Below are 22,051 nucleotides of genomic sequence, written 5' to 3' on the forward strand. Positions count from 1 at the left end.
CTTTATAACCATAAGATCCATATATTATGTTTAAAAAAACTATTGATGAACCCTAACTCTGGAGAATATGCTCAGAGGAAACAAACATATCTCTTGTTCCCTCTCTCTATACTTCCCAGTGCCATCTTGGTTGGGCCACTTGTGGAATGCCGGCTGAAATTTATCTTTTCCACAGGTCCTCATCCACCTGTCACCCACTGGAAAGATAGTTGATGATAATATCCGTAGTCTCTTCTTTGGAGATTTCTTCAAGCCAGAAAGTGACCCAAAAATCTATGATGAGATCACTGACCTAAAACAGCTCACAGTGGTCATGGAGTACTACCTGGAAGAGTTCAACAACATCAGTAAGGCCCCTATGTCCTTGGTCATGTTCAGGTTTGCCATTGAGCACATCTCCAGGATCTGTAGAGTCCTGAAGCAGGACAAAGGCCACTTGCTCCTGGTGGGGATTGGGGGCAGTGGGCGGCAGAGTGCCAGCAAACTGTCCACATTCATTAACTCATATGAGCTGTATCAGATTGAGATCACCAAGAACTACTCAAGCTATGACTGGCGGGAGGACCTGAAGAAGATTATGCTGCAGGTCGGAGTGGCCACCAAGAGGACCGTGTTCCTCTTCGCTGATAACCAGATCAAGGATGAATCATTTGTTGAGGACATCAACATGCTTCTAAACACAGGGGATGTGCCCAACATCTTCCCAGCTGATGAGAAGGCTGACCTTGTAGAGAAAATGCAAATGGCAGTCAGGACAGAAGGCGAGAAGATTGAAGTCACTCCTCTTTCTATGTATAACTTCTTTATTGACAGGGTGAAGAAGAACCTCCACATTGTCCTTGGTAAGAAGAAGCAAATGCAGTTTGCCCTTTTCCTCTGGAGTGCTCTAAACTCAGTCTTCTTACAGTGGTCCTCTTACAGTGGTCCAAGGATTGATCCAACCATGGCACTCACCCAGGGGTTTGTGCCTGAATTCCTGTGGAAAATGACTCTCCCCTAAACCACTATTTTAAAACTGTTCCGCTCTTCTCAATTCTTTTTTTTTTTTAAGATTTGTTTATCTATTCCAGAGAGAGAGAGAGAGAATAGGGGGAGGGGCAGAGGGAGAGGGAGAGAGAGAATCTTAAGCAGACTTCCCACTGAGCACTGAGCCCAACACAGGGCTTGATCTCATGACCCTGAGATTATGACCTGAGCTAATATCTAGAGTCAGATGCCTAACCAAATGAACCACCCATGTGCCTCCTCTTTTTAATTTAAATTTTACAGTGCCATATTGGTTTCTGGAGAACACCACCTAGTGCTCATCACAACAAGTGCCCTCCTTAATACTCATCACCCATCTAGCCCATCCCCCTGTACTCTTCTCAATTCTCTAAATTCTCCTCTGAACCTTCTCCTTCCATTTAGTGCATTACCCTGGTGGTCTCACATCTGGAGTTCTCTCTGTGAATGACATCCCCAATCTATCCAGAAACCTAGGGGTTATATTTAATACTTTTCTCTCATGCTACCATGTCCTGTCAATTTTTACCTCCTTGCTTTCTCTCATATCCACTCATTTATCTCCATCTCCACCACCTTTGCATTAGCTAAACTACCATCATTTGTCCAGCCTCACTTCTGCAACCTTGTAACTATTCTCTCTAGGTCCACTCTTGTCCATTCCAGACTATTCTGTTCCACTGACCTAGGATGTTTTTTTTTTTTACATGTATTGCAAATATGATCATTGTGTGTATATGTGCGCGCACACACACACACACACACACACATTAAAACACTTAATATGCTTTCTATCAAGATAAATGCCAAAATTCCTAACCTCTGGTTTTATAAGACCACATGCCATACTCTCCCCTGTATTCTCTCCATTCTCCTCTCAAACCAAGCTTCCTCTTCTCTCTCGGATCTTCAGCAACAGTGACCTCCTCATACTTCCACCTGTTCATCACGCCTCCTTCTACCACATTGAGCCTAAATAAAAAAATCAGTGGAATTTAGGCCAAATTTGTGCTTGGATGGAGATAAGGTCAGAAACAAACTGATGGCCCCTCACTAACTTCCATAAGTAACTATGTATGTGGTATCCATGGCTCCCATTTGTCTGTGTCAGAACAAATAGAGCAAGAGGATCAAAGAGCACAAACCATACTGGCTAGATGATATAAAAGATCTGGAAAGGAGAACAACAGGTATGAGAGACCAGTCAAGTCAGAAGGCTATTATAATATACTGAATTCCCACCACAAAGTTGAATGAAAATATCCTATGATTCCCCTATGCTTCCTAGGCATTCATCATTACTATTCCCATTACACTCCTCAAGTACCAAACAGGAAACCAACCCCTTTACCCACCAGAATCATTGGAAAGACCTGCCTGCCTCCTTGCCTTGGAGGAAGGAAACTAACCAAGTCTGCTTTTCATTAGCCATGAGCCCAATTGGGGATGCCTTCCGGAACCGCCTGCGGATGTTCCCTTCACTGATCAATTGCTGTACAATTGATTGGTTCCAGTCCTGGCCCACAGATGCCCTGGAGTTGGTAGCCAACAAATTTCTGGAAGATGTGGAGCTTGATGACAATATTCGCATAGAGTAAGTATTAGCTGCATTTTAGTACACTAACCAAATAATCCAAATGGAAAATCCAGATATTGGCTGTATTGTTATTATTGTTTTAAGATTTCTCAATTTATATACAGAAAATCACATTTAGTTAGATATTTAATAAGACACTTTTGCTGAAAAAAAGAGTGAAATTTCATTGTTCAGAATTGTCCTGGAGATGCACTGTTGTCATAGCTGTGAGAACCAAGCTCTAATAATATAGCTATTTCAGTTTTAGAGCATATATTCTCAGTAGAGGTGACATCACCACCAAGGGAATGAAAACTGGTTATTATGAGGGTGAAAAAAGTCTTTTATGTATAAAGCACATATATACAAAAACAACCCAAAAAACATATTTAATTTTAGCTAGAATAAGGGAAGAGATGAGAATGTTGACCTCCCAGGTGCCCCATGAAGGCAGTGGTCATCTCATCTGCTTTGTCTGACTCTATATCATTAGTGTCTAACAGGTGCCTGGTACATAGTAATTCAGTTACTGTTGATTAAATGAGTGATTGGAAAATGAAGAATTATGTAGGGGCCAGAATACTGATGGCTATAAATTCCATTTTAAGAACTTTGAACTTTATGCTCTAGGCCAGAAGACCCTTAATTTGGGTCTATAGGCTCACAAACAGAATTCTGAGGGTCAGTTAATGTGAATGGAGAAAAATTATATGTTCATTTTCACTGACATCCAGCTGGTATTTTGAATTTCTTTTAAATCTTTTTTTTTTAATTTTTTTTATTTATTTAGGATAGTCACACACAGAGAGAGAGAGACAGAGACATAGGCAGAGGGAGAAGCAGGCTCCATGCACCGGGAGCCCGACGTGGGATTCGATCCTGGGTCTCCAGGATCGCGCCCTGGGCCAAAGGCAGGCGCTAAACCGCTGCACCACCCAGGGATCCCTTGAATTTCTTTTAATAATGAATGTAGGCAATAGATCCCAGTAGGATTAGCAGGACTTGTTACCAATAGGAATCAGTTGTGTGTTTTTTTAATAACTCATTCAGTCACTATAGATACATCAGCGTATCATTTCCTTCCAAACTGTGGTAGGTTTTAGACCTGCTGCCCAATCTTATTATTTAATGTAGAGGTCATCAAAGTATGATCCACTGGCCAAGTCCAGTTCATAGCCTGTTTTTATATATAAAGTTTTATTGGAACACAGCCATGCCATTTTCCCCCATAAAACAACAGCAGACTTGAGTAGTTATCACTACTCAACCATGTGAGCCATTTATTTTTACTGTTTGGCCCTTCCTAGAAAAATTTTTCTGACCCCTACATATCACAAATTTGGTTTTTAAAACATTTTGAGGGCAGCCCTGGTGGCGCAGGGGTTTAGCACCGCCTGCAGCCCGGGGTGTGATCCTGGGGACCCGGGATAGAGTCCCACATCAGGCTTCCTGCATGGAGCCTGCTTCTCCCTCTGCCTGTGTCTCTGCCTCTCTCTCTCTCTCTCTCTCTCTGAATAAATAAATAAGAAAATCTTATAAAAATAAAACATTTTGAAAATGATTTCAACATAATTGGTTTGTTTTGTAATCCCATGTATTTTGTTTCATGCATTTTGAAGCATTATTCTGCAAAATCCAGAGGCTTCACCAGATTGCCAAAGATTAAGAACTCTTGCTTAAGCTCTGGTGATTACTGAAGTGATCAGAAATAGAACTTACTTGTGTGAAAATCATTCTAGTAAGAATATACACTTCTTCAAAACTTCTTACAGCTGCGTTGACCTGTCTTTGAGAATTTGGGTCTCTACCAGGCCATAGTCAGTGTGCATCATCACATCTGTAGCCACAGATGTGCTAGGTGCCTCTGGAGGATGTTGGGCCTGCCTGACCATCCTTGTGTCCTCCGTAGGGTCATCTCCATGTGCAAATATTTCCAGGAGAGTGTGAAGGACATGTCGCTTGATTATTACAACACACTTCGCAGACACAACTATGTCACACCTACCTCCTATCTTGAACTGATCCTAACCTTCAAGACACTCCTGAATACCAAGAGGCAAGAGGTTGATATGATGAGGAACCGTTACCTGACAGGTCTGCAGAAACTGGAGTTTGCATCTTCACAGGTGAGCACAGGGACGAAGAGTTCCGGATTAGGTAGATGCAGTGAGGCCCTTGTTCAGGTGCAGAATTTAAGAGGTCACTATATAACAACAACATCTGCTCCTGTACTTGCAGAGCTCACCTTGCTTGCCTCAGCATCAGCCAAGCCCTATGAGATTCTGTCTTTCTTTAAGATTTTGCTATTTTGGTCTTCTTTGGGGTGAACCTCAAATGTGTTATCTTACCTCTCATGCCTGTTTTGTCTCTACATAAAGAAGATAATTTTTACTTCATAGAACTATTACAAAGATTAAACAGCTGATACAACTATAGTCCTTAGCAGAATGCCAGGCACATGAATTAGTAATTAATTTGTGCTTGGAGCTGCTTAACAAACTGTCTAAAATGAGAGCCGCATAAAGACATGGATTTGCAGCACCAACAAAGAACTAAGGTAACTTTATAGGAGGTTGACCACTGAATACAGGAAACCCACCAGCACTATTATACAAGAATAGGACGGAACAGCAGAAGTGACCTTGGGTGGTCCCCAGGGGACCTTGGCTTTTAGAGAGGTGTTGAAAATTGGACTCTGTCCACACAAGGGTGAGTAAACCCTTGTTTGAGGAGCAGCAAAAGGATATAAGACAGTCTAGACCAGAAGAGAGCACAATGGTTGCCAGTTAACATTGCTAGAGCCCTATTACATGCTGGTACTGTCTATGAGGAAAGTACTATTGCCATTTCCACGTTCCACACAAGGAAAACACAATGCAAGGAGGCCAGGAGACTTGCCAAAGATCATACATGGAGCCTCATGAATAGCTAGTGCAAGTGGTCAGGCCAAAACTGAAACTCAACTGTGCACGATTCCAGAACGGTAGTTACAAGATTGTGAAACCCTCCTCAAATATGCATCTGAGCTGCCTCAGCAGGTAGAATCAGGGCCAGTTGGTTAAAAAAAAAAAAAAAATGGCACAACTCTTCTGAGAGGTAGTGAAAGCTCTCCATCATTAGAAGTGTTCAAACAGAGGTCGGAAAACCACTTGGCAAGAGTACTGTAGGGGGCATCAGACTCTTGGGAAAAGTAGCCTTGAAATTTCCTCTTATCCCAAGTATCTCAGACATATATGTTTTTTCATAGACAAAAAAAAGAAAAAAAAAAAAGCAGATTATTTTTTCTCCTGACTTGCTTTTGTTTTATCTCTTCCCCAACCTCCCTCCCCACCCCCACCCAATACTCAAATTTAGGCTCAAGAGCACAGAAGAAACTGTATCTTTTTAAAAAATGTTTAAGTTTATCACTATATATCTAGTGTCTTGCACTGTGCTTGATAATTTACAACGTATAGTGTATAGTATGAACTCAATAACTAGTATTGAAAGATCAAAGAGAGAAACTCCAGCCAACAAATATATACCCAGTATCATGGTAGAATCATTAGTATTTTCCACATATATGATAGGTTGGAAAATTGTTTCAACTCTTGCCAACAATGCTATTTTCGGCATTGACAGAGCTGACCCTGCCCCCCTCCTCTTGCTAGGTGGCGGTCATGCAAGTAGAACTGACTGCTCTCCAGCCTCAACTCATCCAGACCTCTGAGGAGACCGCCAGGATGATGGTAAAAATTGAAGAGGAGACAAGAGAAGCTGATGCCAAGAAACTTCTGGTGCAGGCAGATGAAAAAGAGTCCAATGCTGCTGCTGCCATTGCTCAAGGAATCAAGGTAACCAGCATTTTCTGGGGCTTATCCATTATCTCACTAGAGCCTAACACAGCCCTGCAGGCCTATCCTGCAGGATAGAAAAGTGAGGCTTGAAAAAGACAGATGACTTTCCAAGCATCACATAGCTAGTAAGTGAAGAAGCAGGTCTTTGTGACACCTGGCTCTCTCCAAGAAGAATTACTGGTTTCCAAATATTCTCCACCTCACTCAGAGTCCAGGCCTACAAGACCAAATATGCTCTAACCTCATCTCATTACTTTTCCCTCATTCACTCTGCTCTAACCACACTGGCCTTGTATCTATTCCTCAGAGAAGTACAAAAGCACTCTCCCACCCCAGGGCCCTTGCACTGACTGTTCCTCTGTCCGTCTCCTTCACCTCTGTCATGTTTTTCCTCAGATGTGCGTGGCATGTTACAGGTGTGGAATAAATCATTGTCAAATGACAGAAAGTTGAACCTAGAAGACCCCCCCCCCCTTGAAGGTGATTTTTATACCAAAGAATAGCCCTGGGAAGGGCATCACCTACATTCTGATATTATTAGAAGAAAATCTGATTAACATTCATGTGATGTTAGATATTTCCCATAATTCCATTTGACTGTCACAACCACCTTGGGCCTTAGACTTAGGAATGACAGGTATCAATGACACTGAACTTCTGTGGTGAAGTGACTTTTCAGAGTCACATAGCTACTTAGTGGGTTTAGAATCCAAGTCTATTAGCATTTAGCTCAAGGTACTTGTCCTGCTTAGCTGTTAGAAAATATTTTTAAGCATTCTTCAATAAAGAACTTGAATGAGAAGTAGCTTGTGTCTGGCTTCTAGGATAAATAAGTCATGGGGTACTTTATTGAAAAGGACAAGCCTTCCAGACTGGCTTTTCTCTCAGTGAGCCCTGAGACCTGACCTCTCATAGATTCCCTTGGGTCTAATTGCTGGTCTCAGAGTCACAGTGAATGCTCTGGATAAGGGAGATATGCTCACCCACAGTCTTAGGGATACAGCCAGGAGCCCAATGGACCCATAAAAGATTGTGACCATCAGGGACCATAATTCAGTGGGTGTTTTGCCATTCTATGACAAGATGATAATAATAGCTATTGCTTAGTAGCACCATGGTGGTTTCTTATAATCCTTCATTTAGCAAATATTTATTGAACACTTGGTGTGTGCTGGCATCTTCCTAGGCAGTAGAACAAGAGAGACAAAATTCCTTCCCTCATGGAGACTGTATTCTCTTGTCCTTGATTTACATTGTTTTTTTATCATTATAATAGCCCTGCAAAGCAAATGGTATCATTCCCAGTTTACACATAAGGAAATCATGGTACAAGAACTTCAAAGACGTGCGGCTACCAAGTGACCAAACCAGGATTCAAACCTAGAGTTCTCTGATTCTGAAGCCCTTGTATTTGACTACAATTCCAGGAATAGCAAACTGGCCACTAGGGAGTGCATATTTATATTGTAACACACACAGTATTTTTTTTAATCTGATATAATCCTCCACTTTTAAAAAATCAAGAGATTTCAAGTAAAAATTCTAAATGTTCAGTTTTTCTTAGGAAGAAAAGCATTCTGGCAACATTGGACCTGCTTTCCTGGGTTGCAGCCATCAGCAACATTGACTAGATGTGGCCCCATGTGGCTTCAAGCTCAATAAAGCCCCATCCAGCCCACTTCCCACACTCAGATCACAGGCCTGGCCCCTATACACAGTGAATTTACAACTCTTCCATGGTTGTGTGCTAAAATTGGGCACATTAGGACTCACTATTTGCTCTGTCCCTTTCAGAATTCAGTTTTTTCATCTATAAAGTGGGGATACTAAGAGAAAGATAAGGAAATTTTGTAGTACGTGTCCAGCACACAGAGTTTAGTGGCACATATTCTCTAAAACTGTTATTCTTTACCTTGCAACAAGTGGACTTGCCCGTTTGTTAAAGGGTAGTCTCTTGTCATGTGTGGGTACCATCACACCCAGGATTCTGCTCCACAGTGTCAGGGGAAAACAGGGACTCAATGAAGCAGGAAGGATGCTGTAGGTGAAATGGAGATGACCCACCACACCCATTCCTGGGCAATAAACTGTTGCCTTGAGTTTCAGTGTCAAGGGTGAGGTCTGATGTTTTGCCATCTCATCCCTGAGTGTGAGGAGTGACAACCTAGAGGTGAGTCACAAGATACATCCAAGGAGGAAAAAGAAGCTATACTTGCTCAGAGTTTCCCTGAGGACAAGAACCCCTCCCTGAACTCCTCAGAGCTACAGTCCTTCTCCACACAGGAACTATAATTTTCTCTAATCTCCTCCCATCCCTAGAAATGAGATATCCTGGGAAAACCCCCAGTGTGGTGGCTCCTGTAGCAGAGAGGCTCAGCCACACAAGTGGAATCCATCCAGGGATGGCAAGGAGACTGGCAGAGAAAGAGGCCCCAAGCACTTGCTTCCCAAGTACAACAGTTTGCTTAGAGTGGTCATTTCTTTTTAAGCTAATGAATCATTTCTTTTCCCCCTAGTGAGGATAATAACTGATGCCAGAATCGCTGCACAGTTGAATTTCTGTGTTTTGTCAGAGGGCACTGTGCTTTAAACCTTCCAAAGGGCCCTGGTACTCCCTTTGCATTGCTAAGCAACAGATCTTTTTTTTTCTTTCTTTTTTTAGAGAGAGGGAGGGAAGTGAGGGAGAAGATAGGAGGCGCAGAGGGAAAGGAGAGAAAGAATCTTAAGCAGACTCCTCGTTGAGCGCAGAGCCCTCAACTGAACACGGAGTTCAGTCCCATGACCCTGAGATCATGACCTGAGCTGAAACCAAAAGTCAGATGCTTAACTGACTGAGCCACCAAGGAGCACCAGGGGTCATTTTTAATCATGTTTTTCTTATCATAGAAACAAATGATGATAGTAATAACATGTATGAAAGAATACTTAAGAACTCAGCGTTAACATCTTTTCAATTTTCCAAGTTTCCTTCTAGCCTCTGTCTATACACGTGGATAGTTTCATGTTACTGCAGTCATAGCATCATTACAGTTTGCATCAGCTTTATTTCTTTAACATCCTATCACAAATGTTTTTCCAAAATGTCATATAATCATTTTAATGACCATCTTAAGCAACTGCTTCTCTCATCAAGTAGCCACTACCCTACTGGGCAATGAAGTCTATTCCTTCCTGCCCTGTTTTCAGTGTTTCAAGAGTATAAATGGGAGTTTCTCAACAGCACCATGTGTCAGAACCAGATTTGGAGTTTTAAAAATTCAGGTGCCCAGACCTCACCCAGATTGAATGAATCAGAATCTCAGGGTGTGGGACCTGACCATGAGGGTGCCCTAAATGTTCTTCAGTGACTCGGAGACAGAGCCAGGGTTGAGAATCACTGTACCCCTAATATTATAATTAGAACCTTTTGGAGGCACTTGACAATCAAGCTTGTTGGGACCCAGGCCATGATCCTTAGAAAGGGAGCAGAGCTACTGGGCCACTGGAAGACAAGAAGCATGTGTGTGCCATTAGTTGTCTGGCACATTCTAAGAAAGGAGCATGGAACTATTGATGGCACCTGTGGGCACTTGGGATCATTGAAATTCACCAAGAATCCAAACCTATAGCTAAGTCAACATCTTTGGTCTCCTCTGCCACCAAACCCTATCTAAAACTGACCATGAGAAATGGCAGGCTTTGGTTTCAATTCTTTTCCTCTTGCCTTGCCCTATCCTAGGACTAAAGAGGGAGCAAACTGAATTGCCCCTGGGACTGAGCCATTTTTGCCATCTGAAGCAGAACATTCCATTTTGGTATTGGGAACATCTGACAGCGTTCATGGGGGGAGGAGTGTTGTTTTAATACAATAAAGCCAAACAAAACATTCTGTGTATGTATGTATGTATGTATTTATTTATTTATTTATTTTTAAAGATTTTCTTTATTTATTCATGAGAGACACAGAGAGAGAGAGAGAGGCAGAGACACAGACAGAGGAAGAAGCAGGCTCCATGCAGGGAGCCTGACATGGAGACTCAATCCTGGGTCTCCAGGATCAGGCCCTGGGCTGAAGGCAGCGCTAAACTGCTGAGCCACCTGGGCTGCCCCATTCTGTGTATTTAAAAAACAGAAAACTTAAAATAAAGAATCCATGATATACACACATATGTATACATGACATACATACCCATACAGATGTAAGAAAGTGAAACCCACCTTTCTTTTGTTTGCCTACCGTAAACTTGTGAGATGTGGGCTTCAACACACACTGCTTTGTCTAGGAATCCTTGATCTCTTATGACACTTCACAAGTCTGCTGGTGTGACCACTCGGTGGGCTGGGCAACTGACAGAGAATTCACAGAGCAGGAACCAGGGACCTCAGGTTGAAGCTTTGTGACCTGAGCTAACTCATTCTGCCTCCTGAAACATTGGCTTTTTGTTAGTTTTATTTTGTTTTTTTATTTGGTAATTTGGCTACTAAATAATCTATAAGGTCCCTTTCAGTTCTAAAATCTTATAATGTTAAGCTTTCTTTAAAAAAAAAAATTGAAGGGTGCCTAGCTGGCTCAATTGGTTAAGCATCTAATTCTTGATTTTGGCTCAGGTCATGATCTTAGGGTCATGGGATCAAGCCATGGGGAGTGGGAAGTCTGCTGAAGATTCTCTTGCCCTCTCCCTCTGCCCCTCCTACATGCATGCACACTCTCTCTCTCTAAAATAAATAAATAAATCTTCAATAAATAAATATTAAGATATAACCCACATGCCATTAATATTCACCTTTTTAAGTTGTATTTCAGAGGTGTTTAGTACAGTTGCAGAGGTATCCACCTATCATCACTAATTCTAGATGATTTTTGTCACCCCACAAAAAAACCTAGATCTGTTAGTAGTCACTCATTGCTCTGTCTACCCAGCCCTTGGCAACCACTACCTCACTTTCTGCTCCTATGGATTTTCCTTTTCTGCACATTTCATGTAAACAGAATCATTTAACAGGTGGCATTTTTTGTGTCTGGCTTTTTTCCCTTAGCAAGTTTTCCATGTTGTCACATAAATCAATACTTCATTCCTTTTTATGGTTAGTAATATTCCATTGTATTAACTTTGTCCCCAAATGAAGCAACAGTAGACAAAACATGCACCATCTCCTATTTCCAGAGCTCTCTACCCAGCCGTAATCTCTGTTCCCAACCTCATCCTTAAACTCTTGCCTTAAACTCCGCCCTGTCTCCAAGCTTCACTTTATCCCTGACTCTACCCCTGCCTCATCTCTGAGCTACAATACATCCCAACCCTCACCACATCTCTGACCTAATCCCACTCCTCATGCCTTATTTCTTCCCCAAACTTGCCCTAACCCCCTTCCCAGCTATCACTCCACCCCTGGGCCTCATTCTCTATTCTATTTCTCTACCCATCCTTGATCAGTGGGTATGAAGTTAACCCACTGCATATATCTCTTGGGAATTTGTTTAAAACCCAAAGCTTGATATTTTTCTTAAGATCATAAATTGGATGAATTCTTAAATGTCTAAGGCATCAAAACCACAGCCCGGGAAGTCCATGCATGCTGCCACTCAACAATGAGAGCCACCCTCCTGTGCTGAACTCCAGGAAGGGGTGCCATCCTGGAAGGACATGGAAGGGCAGAAAGAGCCTCTCCCAGCTTCCTCTATGAAGTGAGTGCCCAGTATGCCAGGTACCAGGCACTCATCCCTCTACCCCTGTGCTGCCCACAGACTGAATGTGAGGGGGACCTGGCAGAGGCCATGCCAGCACTGGAGGCTGCACTGGCTGCTCTGGACACTCTGAACCCGGCAGACATCTCACTGGTGAAGTCCATGCAGAACCCACCAGGCCCTGTCAAGCTGGTCATGGAGAGCATCTGCGTCATGAAAGGGCTGAAACCAGAGAGGAAGCCAGACCCCAGCGGCAGTGGTAACCCCCTTTAGCATCCCGCCCCACCCAGCAGCCTTCAGAGCCTGCTTTTCCCTGGCAGGAGGAGCAAGCCCATGGGCAGGATCTGGGGTCTCAGGGAAATCAGAAGGGCTCCAGGAGATACATGCTTATCCACACAGCTCTTTCCTGTGCCTTCACCATCCTCGCTCCTCTTAATCATTTGGGGAAAGGCTGGCATCTCTAGATGAGCCTGAGCTTATTCAAGGCTCCTGCCTGCAAATCATTAAAAAAATGAAGGTCATGGGTATGATAGGGTTGACAGTAGTGCATGGTTGCAGGGGAGAGAAACAGAAAGAGCTAGAGAAAGATAAGCAGAGAGAGAGAAGGAGGGAGAAACTGAGAGAAGGAAAGACAGAATGAGACAGAGCAGCAGAGAGATGGAAAGAGACAGACACCTGGACGGACACAGACACGCACAAGCACACAGAGATAATGACCTGAACAAGAGGTCAGGAGAGAGGGAGGCAGAGAGATGAAACAGAGGAGCTGGCAATGGAAAGTTAGAGGCAGAGAGACAGGGGCCAAAGGAGGCAGAGGCAGAAGCCAAGGCGAAGGGAAGACAAGGAATCAGACTTAAAAATAGGGAGGAAAGCTCCTCCTATCATTGAACCTAGAAGCATTAATAGGTGAGCATTCATTCTCCTTAAAATCCGAGTGAGATGTATGACTCTGTATTATTAATAGCAGTAACAAGGACTTTAAAAACCAGCCTCAATAATATTCCTTGCCTTTTCAATGCTCCTGTCCTGCTATTCCTCCATTTCTTTTGAAATGCTCTAAATCCTCCATCCCTCATTCAGGAACCTCTGGCTTCTGCTTTCCATTGATGAGCATTTGGTATCAGGCCAAAAACCACATGAAGAAGATACAGAGGTGATCAAGAATGGAGAAGTAGGAAGTGGACTTCATAGGAGAATCCCTTACGGAAGCAACTGAGATGTAATAAGTTGGTTGAGTAAGGATGAGCCAGCCCACCACTTCTCCACCCTGGCTGCACCCTAAAATCATCTGGGAATGTAAAGAATGCTAAATAAAGCCCATGCCTCCATTTCTAGACACTCCTACTCCATTGGTCTTAGGTACAGCCTGAAATGCATTTTTTTTAAGCTCCCAAGTGATATAAGGTTCAGCCAGGGTGGAGAACTGCTAAGATGTGCAAAGCATGGCCAAGGTCACAAAAGTTCATCCTCTTGTTGGATCACTGATGATCTGCACAGCACCCACCATTCACCTTTCTTATTTTAAAATTGAAGCAAATTGTGTATAGTTAGTATTCATTTATCCTGCAGAATTTTAGCCAAAACATTAAGATGGAACAAAAGAGCAGTTAAATTCATTTTGGGTACCTTGAATTTAAATGAAGCAAATCATTTTCCTGAATGCAGACAAAAACCTCCATGGGAAATATTTGTTTGGTTACTGTGCTTGCATTACAAACAGGACACATCTTACCTATTGTATTTAATATGATCTCCAAGCATAACTTTTTTCTCAAGCCTGAAGTTGGCGAGTGTTTACAGTGCTGTAAGCCAAAAGAGCTTCCAATTCATTTCTAGCATGTGAACAAAAAGGGTGCAGCCCCAGGATGGAATCGAGGCTCATTCAATTATTAGTCAGTATGATGGATGCTGAGGAGAATAAGGGCCCTGCTTTGTTTCTGGGTAGGCCAAGGACAGCTTTCCATATAGTTACAAGCCTACATGCTACTTCCCCACTCTTGCTCTTTCTCTGGAGACTGCCTCACTCACAAGCGCTGATTAGATACCATCCAGCCCACCTCCCAGACTTGAAAAGGAATATTCAAAACACATACTCATGGCTCCTTCTCCTTTTCTATTACTGGAACAAAGGACAACATTCATTTGATATGTATTTATTGATAACTGAGTATTAGGCACTATACCAGATTGTAGTAAACACAGCAGACGCTTACAGTTTTAAGGGAGAGGCAGTTAATAAAAATGAAACAAAAACGGTTGAATAAACAGGTTGCATGAATGCTGAAAGGAAATGGACATTCTAGCAGCTGAAAAGAAAGAAAATGCTGGGAGAGGGTAGAGTGGCCCAGCTTAGTGATGGAAACCTAGGGAAACCTCTCAATGGAGGTGACTTTTATTTTTTTAATTTTAACTTTAAAGATTTATTTATTTGAGAGAGAGAGAGAGAGGGACAGAGAGAGAAGAAGAGAGAAAATCTCAAGCAGACTCCCCGCTGAGTGTGGAGCCCAACTTGGGGCTCCATCTCACAACCCAGATACCATGACCTGAGCTGAAACCAAGAGTCAGAGTCTCAACAGCCACCCAGGCACTCTGAAGGTGACTTTTAAATTGAGCTGAAGGCTGGTCAGGAGCTAGATGCCATTTACAGGCTAGGTGAAAGGCTCACAGCAGAAAAGCACTTAAGACCATTGAGGAGTTGAAGGAAAGTTCTTCCTGACTGAAGTCTAAGAAGCAAGGCAGAGATGAGGTAGATGAGTTGAGTAGGCCTCCCGGGGCATTCTCAGAAGCTTAGATTTTTTAAAATTTAATTTAGATTTTATATTTTTTAGGACAATTTTAAGGTCACAGCAAAATTGAGAGAAGGGTACAGAGATTTCTCATATACTCTTAACCCACACATATGCATAGCATCCCCCATTATTGTTCCAGAGTGGTACGTTCGTTAAAATTGATGAACTATGTTGACTTATCATTATCACCCTGAGTCCATAGTTTATATTAGAGTTCACCCTTGGTACTGCACATTCTATGGGTTTGGACAAATATATAATGACATGTATCCATCATTATGATATCATACAGAGTATTTTCCTGTCCAAAACATCCTTGTCAGATCTTTGGATCTTTCCCCAGATATGAGTAACCAGCCAGAATGTCTTAATAATAGTCCAATCTCCATTTCTTGTTCCAAACAGGTAAAATGATAGAAGATTACTGGGGAGTTTCAAGAAAGATTCTTGGAGATCTGAAATTCTTGGAGAGTCTTAAAACATATGACAAAGACAACATCGCCCCAGTGATCATGAAGCGGATCCGGGAAAGGTTCATTGATCACCCAGATTTCCAGCCAGCTGTCATTAAAAATGTGTCATCTGCCTGTGAGGGTCTGTGCAAGTGGGTGAGGGCCATGGAAGTGTACGATCGCGTGGCCAAAGTGGTAGCTCCCAAACGGGAGCGGCTGAGGGAAGCTGAGGCGAAGCTAGACATACAAATGCAAAAACTGAACCAGAAGCGAGCAGAACTGAAGCTGGTGGAAGACCGCCTCCAGGCCCTGAATGATGACTTTGAAGAGATGAATACCAAGAAAAAGACCTTGGAGGAAAACATTGAAATATGTTCCCAAAAGCTGATCAGGGCAGAAAAGCTGATCAGTGGTCTTGGGGGAGAGAAGGACAGATGGACAGAAGCTGCCCGGCAGCTGGGGATCCGGTATACTAATCTGACAGGGGATGTACTATTGTCCTCAGGGACCATGGCTTACCTGGGGGCCTTTACTGTGGATTATCGGGCCAGGTGCCAGAAGCAGTGGTTAGCCCAGTGTAAGGACAAGGTCATCCCCGGCTCCAGTGACTTCAGTCTCAGCAACACATTAGGAGATCCTGTAAAAATTCGTGCCTGGCAGATTGCTGGGCTACCCATTGACTCCTTCTCCATTGACAATGGCATCATTGTGACCAATTCCAGGCGCTGGGCCCTAATGATTGACCCTCAGGGGCAGGCCAATAAGTGGATCAAGAACATGGAGAAAGCAAATAAGCTGTCCATCATCAAATTCTCAGATGCCAACTATGTGAGGACACTGGAAAATGCCCTGCAATTTGGTACCCCTGTCCTACTAGAAAATGTTGGAGAGGAGCTGGATGCCTTTATTGAGCCTATCTTGCTCAAGTCCACATTCAGGCAGCAGGGGGTTGAGTACATGAGGCTGGGTGAAAACATCATCGAATACTCCAGGGATTTTAAGTTATACATCACAACCCGTTTGAGGAACCCACATTACCTCCCTGAAGTCGCCGTGAAAGTCTGCCTCCTCAACTTCATGATCACACCCTTTGGTCTCCAAGATCAACTTCTTGGCATTGTGGCCGCCAAGGAGAAGCCGGAACTGGAAGAGAAGAAGAATGAGTTGATTGTGGAAAGTGCCAGGAACAAGAAGCAGCTAAAAGAAATTGAGGATAAGATCTTGGAGGTCCTATCCCTGTCTGAGGGCAACATCCTCGAGGACGAGACTGCCATCAAAGTTTTATCTTCCTCCAAAATACTGTCTGAAGAGATCTCTGAGAAACAGGAAATTGCTTCAGTAACAGAAACACAGATTGATGAGACTCGAATGGGCTACAAGCCAGTGGCTGTCCACTCTGCCACCATCTTCTTCTGCATCTCTGACCTGGCCAACATCGAGCCCATGTATCAGTATTCCCTGACATGGTTCATAAACCTCTATGTGCATTCCTTGGCCCACAGCAGTAAGAGTGAAGAACTAGACCTTCGCATTGAGTACATTATTGAACATTTTACCCTCAGCATCTACAACAATGTCTGTCGCTCTCTGTTTGAGAAAGACAAGTTACTGTTCTCCCTACTCCTGACCATCGGCATCATGAAAGAGAAAAAACAAATTAATGAGGAGGTTTGGTATTTCCTCCTAACTGGTGGTGTCGCCCTGGACAACCCTTTCCCCAACCCAGCTCCCGAATGGCTGTCTGAGAAGGCATGGGCGGAAGTGGTGCGTGCCTCTGCGCTGCCAAAACTGAAAGGCTTGATGGAACATTTAGAACAAAATTCTGAAGAGTGGAAGCTCATCTATGACTCCACCTGGCCCCATGAGGAGAAGTTCCCTGGGTCTTGGAAGTTCCTTAAGGGATTGGAGAGGATGGTGGTCCTACGATGTTTGCGGCCTGACAAAATTATTCCAGCCATTCGGGATTTCATTGCTGAACACATGGGCGATGTCTTCATCGAAGCCCCTACATTTGATCTCCAGGGGTCCTACAATGATTCCAGTTGTTGTGTACCATTGATTTTCGTGTTGTCTCCGGGTGCAGACCCAATGGCAGGTAAGGGCAGAATGCTGTATAAAGAACATAAATGGAGGCACCTGGGTGGCTCAGTCAGTTCAGCATCTGCCTTTGGCTCAGGTCATGATCCCGTGATCACGAGCCCCACATGGGGCTCCCTGCTCAGCAGTGAGTCTCCTTCTGCCTCCCTCCCCCGCTCATCCTTCCTCCCTCTCTCTCTCTCTCTCTCTCTCTCTCTCTCTCTCGGATAAATAAATAAAATCTTGGGATGCCTGGGTGGCTCAGCAGTTGAGTTCTTGCCTTCTGCCCAGGGCGTCATCCTGGGTCCAGGGATTGAGTCCCACATCAGGCTCCTGCATGGAGCCTGCTTCTCCCTCTGCCTATGTCTCTGCCTCTCTCTGTGTGTGCCTCTCATGAGTAAATAAATAAAATCTTTTAAAAAATAAAATAAAATCTTAAAAAAAAAGAAGGAAAGAAAATAAATGAGTCAGAATTCATGGTTGAATAACAGCAATATGTCTCTTATAGCAGGAATCTGAAATTCAGATGCTTTGAAAGCCACACAGTTAACAGGCTTAGGTGGGTCTGGAGCCACTGAAGATTTCTTTTCGCAGCTCCCAAGCATTGTGTTGTCTAATAACGTGAGCTCAGGATGGCCAGATAACCTGACTTTTCAAGAGAAATCAGAAACACAGAAATAACCCATTTTCACATCTTGATAACTCATTCAAATTTTTCCTAAAATTGTGAGGGCTAGACCGGGACTAGTTTTAAGCTTGTTGGCTATTACTTTATCATCATTCTCTTAAATAATTTCCTCTATTGCTTTTCTCAGTTAGGCTTTTGATTTTAAAAAAATTAAGATTTTTTTTAAAGATTTATTTATTTATTTATTCAGAGAGAGAGAGGCAGAGACACAGGCAGAAGGAGAAGCAGGCTCCATGCAGGAAGCCTGATGTGGGACTTGATCCCAGGTCTCCAGGATCACACCCCGGGCTGTAGGCAGTGCTAAACTGCTGCGCCACTGGGGCTGCCCAAAATTTAAGATTTTATTTATTTATTCATAAGAGACACACAGAGAGAGGCAAGGATATAGGCGGAGGTAGAAGCAGGACTCCTGCAGGGACTCTGATGTGGAACTCCATCCCAGAACCCTTGGATCATGCCCTGAGCCAAAGTCATATGCTCAACCACTGAGCCATCCAGGAATCCCTTTTCTTTTTATTTTTAAATTAAATTTTTTGAATAATTAATACTGTGTATAGTTGTTTAAAAAGAAAACAATGCAGAAAAGTATAGAACTGTGGCTAAACTAGGGCCATTTTGTCCCCTCAAGGGACAAAAAAAAATTTTTTTTTTTGGTCACAACTAGAGGGTGCAACTAGCATCTAGTAGATTGAAGCTGCTACTAACCATCGATCCTGCATAGGACAGTCCCCCATAGCAAAGGATTATCTGCCCCAAAACATCAGTAGTGCTGAGGCTGAAACACCATCATGTTGTGTGAAAGCTACATCTCCCTCCTAATCATTCCTAAAGTAACCATTATTACCAGTTTGTGTACCTTTCCAGGAACCAATCATTGCATTCTTAACAGGTATAAGTTGTTGACAGGAATAGATTAGTTTTCTGTTCTGTTGGATCTCAAAGCTTTAGTTTTCTCTGTTGCTGAATGAAGAAAGAGTACCAGAAAGGCAAACGGCAAAAGCTGTCATTCTCCTGTGAAAGCTGAGGAGTTTGATACCTATCCTGACCCAGATAGAAAGCCAGCACCTCTGCCCCACAGAGGAAATCAGAGGAGCTAGCTGAAATGAACTGGTACCCTTTCCACTTTCTCACACCATAGTGTTATTGTCAAAGATCAATCCATAGCTCCTTTCTAGTAGCTTTATTTTTGTCCCCTGTGTCCTTTATGTGGCAGATTTAAACAAGAAAAATGAAGGGAAGTCAGGAACGGTAAAGAAGAGAAATAGAGGAAAGGTCAGAGTATGGTCTGTAAAATGATTATGTGCTGGCAGAGGGCAGGCTTGTTACATCCAAAGCCTTATCTTGCATATTCCTATTGTTCTGTTCTAAAGACCTGATCAGATTCAGCTTGGATAACTTCCCAGAAGACTTCATGGGTACTGTGTCCCCTGTAGTGCCTCACACTAGGAAGTCTATACTCTCTGATTATCTTTCCTTTTCTGATTGAGATTGATCAGTAGACTCAGGCATTGTCAACTTGATCCACCTCCCCATTCCACTTCTCTTGTAAAGCTTCCCATTAGCCTCACACTTAATAAAATGATGGTTCTTTTTTTTTTTTTTTTTTAAGATTTTATTTATTCATGAGACACATAGAGAGAGACAGAGACATAGGCAGAGGGAGGTGCAGGCTCCCTGAGAGGAGCCCAATGCGGGACTCCATCCCAGGACTCTGGGATCATGCCCTGAGCTGAAGGCAGATGCTCAACCACTGAGCCACGCAGGTGTCCCATGATGATGGTTCTTAATCTTGGCTGCACATTGGAATCACCTCTGAAGGCTTAAAGAAAAATCCTGTAGGCCAGCCCAGGTGGCTCAGTAGTTTAGTGCCACCTTCAGCTCAGGGCGTGATCCTGGAGACCCAGGATCAAGTCCCACGTCCGGCTCCCTGCATGGAGCCTGCTTCTCCCTCTGCCAGTGTCTCTGCCTCTCTCTCTCCTCTCTCTGTGATTCTCATGAATAAATAAAATCTTTTAAAAAAAAATCCTGCAGGCCATGACCTCAACCAATTAAATTAAAATCTTTGTGAATGAGGCCCAGGCATTGTGTTTTATGAGCTTTTCGGGTAATTCCAGTATGTTTTGGAAACAACTGACCTGATGGTTTTTTCACGGCCTTAACAAAATCATTCCTCAGATCCATTATTTCATTAGGGATAGCAAAACGAAATTTAATTATATCACTCCTCCCACATTTATTAGCTAAAACTTTTCCTTTGTCAACTCTCTTTGGCTTACTCTGACTATATAGTTCAAAAAGGACCAGCAGAATAGACATTTGGTTCATTCCCTTGATTTTCTCAGCTTTCGGATTGATGATTTGGTGCCCTGGTAACCTGTGAAGTTACTTAAGCAGTAAGATTTTCTTTGTGCCATTGTGAGCACATAGATTTTAACATAGTGGATGTTTCAAACATGGTGGTGTTTTACTATTTATCGTTCCTTTTGATTCTCACATCATTCACTCCTTGGCCTGTGGGGGTTCCTTCATGCCTAAGGTTCTCACATAACCCCAGTAGTTTTTTTATAGCTTCCTGGCTGTATAGAATTACCACGTATTCCAGGCTCATCTTGTACAGACATTTCTCTAAGGAACTCCAGTTCTTTCAGCAGAGGCCATGGCATTTGGAAACCACAATCTGGGTATTACCGGATGGATCATTGATTGCAGGCCTTACTGCTCACTAATTCTCTTCCTGGGAAAGGAATCTACCCTCTTCTTTTCATCAGTGCTTTGAGTTTTTATCTTCAATGACAGTGCTTTCCATTTTTAAAAGTTTTATTTGTTTTATTCCAAATCCATGTTTTGTTTTGTTTTTTCATATAATTCTGAATTATATGTTTTGTGGTCCTTCTTGTGTGTTTCTTTCATGGTTCTTTTCAGAGATTATATTAATCTACTAGGGCGGCTATAACAAATACCAAAGACTCAGTGGTTTAAACAGTAGAAATTTATTTTCTCTAAATTCTGCAAACTAAAAATCCAAAATCAAGGTGTCAGCACGGCTAGTTTCTTCCAAGGCCTCTTCCCTTGGCTTTGTGTCTTTATATGGTTTTCTCTCTGTTGAGTGTGTCTATGTCCCAGTCTCCTCGTCTTATAAGGTCACCAGTCCTATTAGATTAGGGCCTGACCTAATGACCTCATTTTAACTTAATTATCCCTTTAAAGACCCCCATCTCCAAATACAGCCACATTCTGAGGTCCTGGGAATTAGGGCTTCAACATATGGATTTGAGAGGGATACAATTTGGTCCATAACTGAGACCCTATGTAATCCTTGGGGGTATTAATTCTTCTGATTGTTCTATATGCTCACTCTCCCTTATAGTGATATGTTTCCTCATGTAGTTGGTAATTTTTTTATTGAGTTCATAATCAGAAAGCTTGTGTTATTTCGTGGGAGTCTCATAATACCTTAGGTTTTATTTTTTTTTTAATTTTTATTTATTTATGATAGTCACACACAGAGAAAGAGAGAGGCAGAGGGAGAAGCAGGCTCCCCGGGAGCCGGACGTGGGATTCGCTAAACCGCTGCACCACCCAGGGATCCCTACCTTAGGTTTTAAAAGAGCCCTAACAGAACAACTTTGCATATGGAAATCCTTATGCCCCAGGGATTTTGCCATTCTGGATCAATTTCATGGGAAATTTCTCAGGTTGGGAATCCCTCCCACAGGGAACTGTAAACTCACACTACTCATTTGCATGTGGCATAGACTTAGTGTTTTGTTTCCTCAGTGAAGAGTTGTTTACTTTTTCTACCCAGGCTCCAGGGTAGAGAGAAGTGATGAGCTTCTGCATTGCTTCTTGACCAGTAGCCTGATTTCTGGCCACTTTAATATGATCATGCAGCCCTCTGAGGATCCTAACTGTATACAGAAGTCTCAATTCCAGCCCCCCATCTCTTATGAATACAAAAGCTATA

General features: G+C 42.8%; 1 protein-coding gene across 1 annotated transcript in view; it reads left to right on the plus strand.

The window, feature by feature from the left end:
• The window catches only part of DNAH3 (dynein axonemal heavy chain 3), a 170,698-nt gene that overhangs the window by 127,567 nt on the left and 21,080 nt on the right, over window positions 1–22,051 (plus strand). Inside the window, exons 49-54 of the mRNA XM_072753699.1 lie at window positions 176–842; window positions 2,434–2,599; window positions 4,491–4,707; window positions 6,232–6,414; window positions 12,143–12,341; window positions 15,277–17,418. Coding sequence (XP_072609800.1) covers window positions 176–842; window positions 2,434–2,599; window positions 4,491–4,707; window positions 6,232–6,414; window positions 12,143–12,341; window positions 15,277–17,418 — 3,574 coding nt within the window. The remainder of the gene's footprint in view (window positions 1–175; window positions 843–2,433; window positions 2,600–4,490; window positions 4,708–6,231; window positions 6,415–12,142; window positions 12,342–15,276; window positions 17,419–22,051) is intronic.

The sequence above is a fragment of the Vulpes vulpes genome, chromosome 3, assembly GCF_048418805.1.
Source record: "Vulpes vulpes isolate BD-2025 chromosome 3, VulVul3, whole genome shotgun sequence".
Classification (NCBI taxonomy): Eukaryota; Metazoa; Chordata; class Mammalia; order Carnivora; family Canidae; genus Vulpes; species Vulpes vulpes.